The 7,813-nt window shown below is 49.4% G+C and overlaps 1 protein-coding gene across 1 annotated transcript; it reads right to left on the reverse strand.

The window, feature by feature from the left end:
• Positions 1–4,205: 4,205 nt before the first annotated feature.
• Positions 4,206–7,241, reverse strand: LOC146801953 (uncharacterized). Its single transcript, XM_085623722.1, has 2 exons — positions 6,974–7,241; positions 4,206–4,822 (listed from the first exon to the last, which is right to left on the reverse strand). The coding sequence occupies exons 1-2, from the start codon at positions 7,239–7,241 to the stop codon at positions 4,206–4,208; spliced, it is 885 nt and encodes a 294-aa protein (XP_085479848.1).
• Positions 7,242–7,813: the final 572 nt, after the last annotated feature.

A 7,813-nucleotide genomic window follows, 5' to 3' on the forward strand; every position in this document is an offset into this window, starting at 1 on the left:
CCGCTCAATCCCTTTAGAATTGCTATCTACCACAATACAGAAAATGAACTCAATGTGTTCTAAATTTATTTGGCATTATCAAAAAGCAAGATGTGCTCAGAGACTGTTATCTCTTCCACAGCAGAGAGGCTGCTGGCCCGCTCCGAATGTACTTTTCTATCACTGGGCAGCTATTCTGCAGCAGATAGGTGACCTGCTGATAACAGATAGGTCTAGAAGGGAGGATGGTCTACCCTCTATCTACCATTTAGCCATCGGTGAGGAAGCAACGGGGCTCTTCCTTAGACAATTTGAGCCCAGTTAATATAAAAGAACCATATTTAAATGCTTAAAGGCAGCTAGGAAGGTATAGAATAAAGTTAGTCGAATATTGAAAATTTCAAAATATAATGGATATACTCCTTTATGGAGCTCTTCATTCCTTCCAGCTGAGGCATACGATGGCTTGGCTCGGGGATGGGAGCGAGCTGGTATAAACAAAGTGTTGCGAGCGTATACAATAATAACTTAGAGATTATATCCTTTTCCCAATTAGTTCAGAAATTGTGAATCGATTGTAGGTCATATTTTAAATACATTCAATTAAGGGGATGCCTTAAAAATCTGGCTAAAGGGTCTGTTAACCTTGGGGCAATACCGTTACTGGATATGGTATATCGGGGGATAGTTGTACTGGGGATTACTATAACATACTTATGGAAACCCTTCCTGACGACTTGGGCAGATAAAATGGGGGACGATGAGGTTGATCTAAATATGCCACTGGAATTGGGGGAGAATTTTTTTTTAGCAGCAAATCTCAAGGCTCAACACTACAAGACCCTGTTTAATCTGTACTACACCCCCGCGAAACTTTTCGAATGGGGGAAATGTGAGAAGGATGAATGCCCAAGGTGTCAATACAGCCCTGTGGACAGTATTCATATGTTTTATGCATGTAACACCCTGATCCCTCTAAAAAAAGGTATAGAAAAATGTTGGCAAGAAACAATTAATTGTGCAATTACTCTCAGCCCACCGATGATATTACTTGGGTACGATAATCGAGCTGAGCTATCAACATCACACAGAGATTTTGTATTTATTACAATAGCAGTTGCTAGGTTATTGATAGCCACGGCATGGAGGGATTCGGAACCTCCTGCATATATAGCATGGCTCCACCGCCTGCTGAGTATACATGTACAGGAAATGGCTCTGTATAAAAATAAGGGCTGGCGGGCAAGGGAGAAAGGCTGTAAGATTTGGGCACCTATGACTAAATGGCTCAACAAAAGATATGAGGAGCAATCGACTCGAGTATGAGCTGCCTTAATCGGGGAGGAAAAAGGCTCTTTTTTGTTGCTCTTTTACTAATAGTAATGTATATTACATGTAGTTGGATATTATGGCTTGAGTGCTTTCAGATTATCTGGTATTAATGAATTAAGTGATGTTAATTATGTGATTGTGGTGCTTTTGTTTACTTTTGTACCTTTTGGCTAATGCATTTTTTTTTTTAAGAGAAAGCAGGTGACCCGTTTGACATCTTGGCAACTCTATCAAGGCTTGTGCAGGCGACTTTCTAACTACAAATCAATTATCACAAAATCACAAAAGATAAATGTTCTTCAAATTCATGCGCTCCGCGAATCCACTGTACTAGTAATTTTCATTAGTTTGTCTTTCTTGTCTCTGAACTAAAGAAGTGAGGTCGGCCTCTTTTTGTTAGGACTGAGACGAGGAAGAGTGACTTAAGAGGTAATGCCCTAGTTTCTTGTAATGTTCATTACTCCAGTCTGGCGAGGAGGTAATTGTACCTTAATACCCTACGATGTGTGCACCTAAGTGAACCTTTGGCGCTCAAATGGCTCGAATTTGTGAAATGCTCTCAAAATGTCTAAGCTACTTTACCAGCGTCCCAGAGAAGAAGGGTAAGAGTAGCAATTTAACTTTGTAAATCTATTGAACTAACACTAAGGTGTTCCTTAGTGGGCAGTCATAAATACGAACCACTGCATTCACCCCACTTTTAGCTCATGTGAATTGCACTAAAAACATCCACGTGCAGTACTACACTAAAAGTGCAGATAATAACAAAATATACTCATTTTTAAAAGCACAGCGAAAATACTACAGAATAAAAAAGATAAAGCATGCATCAAAATCCACGAGTATACGTGTATTTTAAGTATGTCGTTTTGAAAGAGGCATACGTGTGACAGTGATATTCTCTCACATGTGTCTCTCTTGACTGGTGTAAGGTCCACCTGTCCGAAAAGGTAAGTTTTATGAAGAACCGAAACAGGTAAGTCTGCCCTCCATGCCGTGTGTAATTTTTTTCTCCATAAACCAGGCCCCATATTTATCGCACAACGTTTGCAAATACCTAAATGCATTTTTTTAAAATGAAACCTTATTACAAAACACGTCCCTTCTTTAAGCATTCTGGAATGAAGCAAATGTTTTATTTTAAAAGGCATGCCCTTAGTTAAATAAGGCGCCATATACTAAACAAACATTTGGGAAGAGGCTCTGGTCTCCTACCCAGAAGAAAGCTGTGGATTTATGCTAATGGCTACTAATGTATTCATAGGATATGTACCCCACTGTAGATGTGCCCTTCAGGGAATATATCCAAATTGATTCTCTGCAGGTAAATTAGATCGTCAGCCTGATCAAACTATGAGATAAAATACACAGCAGCCCCCGCCCCTCTTCGAAGTGACTCAGACAAGGGTATTCCTGGGCGGCTGCTGCCTTTCTTCGTGTCCTACGGCCCTGAAGCATGAAGCCCGTTCTGTCAGCAGCAAATGATCAGTATGCTGCTTATCAACTGCCAGTCTCACAGAACCTGACCTTGGCAGCGAGAGGAGGGAAAACAAAAATCATGCCAGCCACTCAACCAGGGATGACCGCAGTCAGGAGGGAGTGACGTGAGCCAGCGCCCGCCACGATGGAACGGGCAGACAGACAGGGCTGGAGCGGAAGCGACCGTCCCTGGCACACTGAAGAACGCCGCGAAGAGGCCGGCACCCGACGGGACTTGGAAGAAGTAAAAATATATGAAATGAAGGAAATGCCAAACGCTCATGTATCAGCGATAAAGGTTCCTTTTTTCTATCAATACATGGCTGACAAATAACATGATTTAACAGCTGGTCTCGGGAACCTACCAACGAAGCCCACGTTTGTGCAGTTCAGTGTGTTTTTTTGTTGTTCCGTATTTATATCGCGCAATAAACAGACCACACCGTGTCTTAAGCGTAAAAGGCCATTTATTAGGACCAGGCTGCACAACAATAAACAATAACCAAAGATTACCTGAATAACAACTTCCCCACAACACTCTATAATCCTTCACTCCTTTCACCCACTCCACACTCCCCTTTTGTACCACTCCATGCCCCTTCCGTTCCTCACCATTCCACAAACCTCCTTGCATCCTCCCCGCTCTCATCGGCCATTTCACTCATGCCTCCATTACCCCCACCTCGTTCACTCTTCCCCCCCCGAGGGATGGGTGTGCCCGCTAATGACTCCCCCCACCCCTCCAAAGTACCGCCAGCCCTCGCAGCCTGTCCTAAACTGGCACGCTTTAGCCAACCCTAAACCCCAACCCAACTGCAGGGTGGGTGGGTGGCCTTTGCTAAACCCTCCCGATGGTGCCGAGCGCAGGAAGAGGAAGTCGCCTTCCTCCCCTGTGCTCTTATACCCACCCCCTAACTCCACCCCTTGACCCTACCTGGTCCTACCCCTGCGCGAATGACCCCGGGGGAAAACTAGTCTGCGACTCTGCTTCCCCCGGGGCCCGGCATCGCGCAATAAACAGACCACACAGTGTCTTAAGCGTAAAAGGCCATTTATTAGGACCAGGCTGCACAACAATAAACAATAACCAAACATTACCTGAATAACAACTTCCCCACAAAACTCTATAATCCTTCACTCCTTTCACCCACTCCACACTCCCCTTTTGTACCACTCCATGTCCCTTGCGTTCCTCACCATTCCACAAACCTCCTTGCATCCTCCCCGCTCTCATCGGCCATTTCACTCATGCCTCCATTACCCCCACCTCGTTCACTCTTCCCCCCCGAGGGATGGGTGTGCCCACTAATGACTCCCCCCACCCCTCTAAAGTACTGCCAACCAGGTAGCCCCCATTAGGGCGGATACCTGCCCCACCCCCTAGGCCGGGACCACGCAGACACCTCCCCGCCCGCTCACACATCCCTGCGACACCAGATTGCCTCATTCCAGAGCTTGCTGACCACATCTCTCATTTCCATCATGTAGTACGCGTTCCCCATTCTGGAAAGATGCACTCCGTCATCCCTAAAAAGTAGTGGTTCCTCCAGTCGCAGTCCCGGGTGACTGATCACCTTAATGTCTTGTTCCCCACAAAAAACGCGCATTGCTCTATTAAGTTTCCGTCTCGCCTTTTCAATTGCCCCATGCTTAACAGCGCCTCTCCAGATTCTCCTCGGAACAAATTCAGTCCAGGCGATGCAAGTCCCTGCCAGCCTGTGCTTCAGTACCTCCAAGTCTCTTTGCATCCACTGTAAGAGCGCCAAACCCGACAGCCGAACCAAATCATTCTCCCCCAAATGGACGATCAACAGATCCGGGCAGCCCTTCTGTGGGACCATCTTCGCGAGCCAGGGCAGTAGTGCCCCCCATCGCATTCCCCCTTTTCCCCACCAGTGCACCTCGTGATGTTGTCCTTTGAGTCCCAGGTTACGGCCGTACACCTGTTGCTCCGCATATTTTGACGCCCAGTGCACAAAGGAATGCCCCACAATCCATGTGACCGTCTTGGCCCCAGGTCCTCCCACGCAACCTAAGGGAGAAACAGATGTTAGATACACACAGAAAAGAAGCCACCCCCATCCCCCACAGTCTCCATCTCTCAGCAACCAGCCCTATCACTTCCTCACATACCGCTCACAGCACCCTGACCTCCATCTCCCAATCTGCCGAATCCTATCCCAGGACCACCCCAGCCGGGCTGCCGCCGTCGCTGCCCCAATCCGAAACGAGTGAGTTCCAAAACCCGCCGGCTCCAAACCCAAACACACCAATGCCATGCGCAGCACTGCCAACAACTGCCCTGCCGTCACCCGTGCCCCCGACCTGTGACAGAAAATCTCCCCTTCCCCTACCTGTGTAGCCAGCACAAATGACCTCCATTCAGCCACCGGGCATACACTCCCACCACCATTCTCATTCAACCACACCCAGTTGCCCCGTCCCAACTGACACCCGAAATGCCCCAAAAAACATCCAAATCATACACAAGCGAAAGATCCGAACCTCAAACTCCTCATAACAACAGAGCGGTAACGCCGCCACCAACTGGACCAACACCTCAAACGTTATGGCCTCCCTCGGAACAGTCCTCCCCACTCTCTCCCTGCTCCAACCCCGTAGCACCCTACTCACAATTACACTCTTTGTAGGGTCAAAACCAAAAAACAAACAACAATAAAATGACACTCCTGCCAACTTCCCTGAAATGGTTGCAGCCGACAACCCATTGTCCATGCAGTGCAATACAAACTGTAACACTCCTCGCTCCACTGTCGCCTGTTCCCCAGAGGCAGAATCCCTGCTCCAGTCCATAAAAGCTCCAAACTCCGCCCACGCCAGTCTGTAGGTCCGCCTGGTGGTAGCAGCAACAGACTTCTCCACTAGGCCTACCACCCTCACTCCCCCAGGGCCCAAATGCCATCCGTCAGCCCCGTCTTGCACAGATCCGCTCCAGGTGGCAATCGCTGGAATCGCTGCCACTGCGAACGAGACAAAGCATCCGCAATGTCATTATTCGCCCCGGTAACATGCTTGGCTCGAAAAATCACATTCAGACGCAAACACTTCAGCATGAAACTTCTCAACAAACGCAACACCCTCAGGTCCCTTGCCCTCTGCCGGTTGACCAACTCGACCACCGTCATGTTGTCCACATGGAACAACACCGCCCTGTTCTGAAACTCGGGACCCCACACTTCAAGAGCCACCAACAAAGGAAAGAATTCCAAAAATGCAATGCTCCTCCTCTGCTTCATCCAGTGATCCAGCCAGGTCTCTGCGCACCACCTCCCATCCCAGAAAATGCCAAAACCAGCCGACCCAGCCGCATCAGAGTAAATTTGGATTTGCCAAACCGTTTTTTCCAACGCAAAGTCCAAAGACACCCCATTGAAATCCATCAAGAACAACAGCCATGTCCGCAGATCCGCCCTCACTCCCATGGAGATCCTGACCCTGTGGTGTGGAAGCACTGCCCCCGACATGGCCATGCCGAGCCGTCTGCAGAACGTCCGTCCCTCCCTGACCACCCTGCGTGCAAAGTTCAAGAACCCCAACAGCCGCTGCACCGCCCTCAACGCGATCCTCTTCTCACCAATCGCCCATTGGAGACACTCCTGAATTTCCACTACCTTTGCGGCCGGGAGCCTCGCTGTCCACTGAATGGAATCCAGCTCAATGCCCAAGAATGTCAAAACGCAACACGGCCCACTTGTCTTTTCAGGTGCCAAAGGGACCCCAAATTGCCTTGCCAACTCCCGGAACCCCGTCAGAGCCCTGCCACAGTCCCCCGAACGCACCCTCCCGAGGAACAGGAAATCGTCCAGATAGTGCGTGACATCCCAATGCCCACTCAGCTGCGTAAATGCCCACTGCAGGAAAGTGCTAAACATTTCGAACAATGCGCATGAAATCGCACACCCCATGGGCAGGACTTTGTCCACGAAGATGGCCCCCCCGAACTGCATTCCGAGGAGCGCAAAATCCGCAGGGTGTATAGGCAGCAAGCGGAAAGCCGACTTCACATCACATTTCGCCAATTCCGCTCCCGGCCCACACACCCGCACAAGGCGGATCGCATCATCCACCGACGCATAAAGCACCCGTGAATCCTCCTCCGCGATGAAATCGTTCACAGACTGTCCCTCTGGCCATGAAAGGTGATGAATCTTGCGAAACTCACCCTCCTCCTTTTTAGGCACCACCCCCAACGGAGAAATAATCAAATCCTCCATCCGCCAGTCATAAAAGGGGCCCGCAATCCTCCCTTCCTCCACCTCCTTCAAGAGTTTGGCCACCACCACCCCCGGCAATTCCTTCGCTGATTTGAGATTGTCAGCCCATCTCCGTGATCTGGGACCTTGATAACCAACCCAAAAACCTTCCGTAAAGCCCCACTGAATCTTCAAGGCGGCCTCCCTGTCCGGGTAAAGGGAGAGCCATGGGGCCATCGCCTCCACCTTAACCGGTGTAGGGGCCCTTCTGTCCAGCTTGCCCCTACCTTTGGAATTCCTCCATTGTTCGGAAGGAGTGGTGAGCGTAAAACATTGCGTAAGGGCGTGCTTCCCCCCGCACTTAGAACACTCGTGCTTGAACTTGCACGGATACCTGGAACAATATCCCCGATTGTAGCTCCAACAGGCCCCAGTATTGCAAGTGCCGGGCTTGCTGGCCTGTCCTGCGCCCCCTGTACTTGCTGCGTTTCCTCCCGCCCCACTGTGGGTGGGACGCAACTGAAAAGACCGGTACATTACTGGCAAACCACTAGCCGTGTGCGTCGATGCTGAGGAATGCGTTGACGCCATCCATTGCATCCATAATTCTTGGTCCACCTCACCCCAATGCTTCTCGGGGTTCGCTCTAACCCACGCCCTGAACTCCTCATCATAACTCAGCCAGGCGAAACCCCCAAACAGCATTTGAGCCTTCCTAATTATGTCCATATACTTCCATAATGCGATTGCCCTGTCGGGATGTTTCTCGCAATATATGCTCGCATAAATGAGAAATGCCGAGGTCCAAT

This window comes from Triturus cristatus, chromosome 8 (genome assembly GCF_964204655.1).
Source record: "Triturus cristatus chromosome 8, aTriCri1.1, whole genome shotgun sequence".
In the NCBI taxonomy this organism is placed as follows: Eukaryota; Metazoa; Chordata; class Amphibia; order Caudata; family Salamandridae; genus Triturus; species Triturus cristatus.

Excerpts from the sequence above, each read along its gene's own strand:
- LOC146801953 (XM_085623722.1), bottom strand. The coding sequence starts at position 7,241 with ATGGCCCCATGGCTCTCCCTTTACCCGGACAGGGAGGCCGCCTTGAAG. Across the intron at positions 4,823-6,973 it reads GGTGCCTAAAAAGGAGGAGG|GTTGCGTGGGAGGACCTGGG; the intron begins GTGAGTTTCGCA and ends TTTCTCCCTTAG.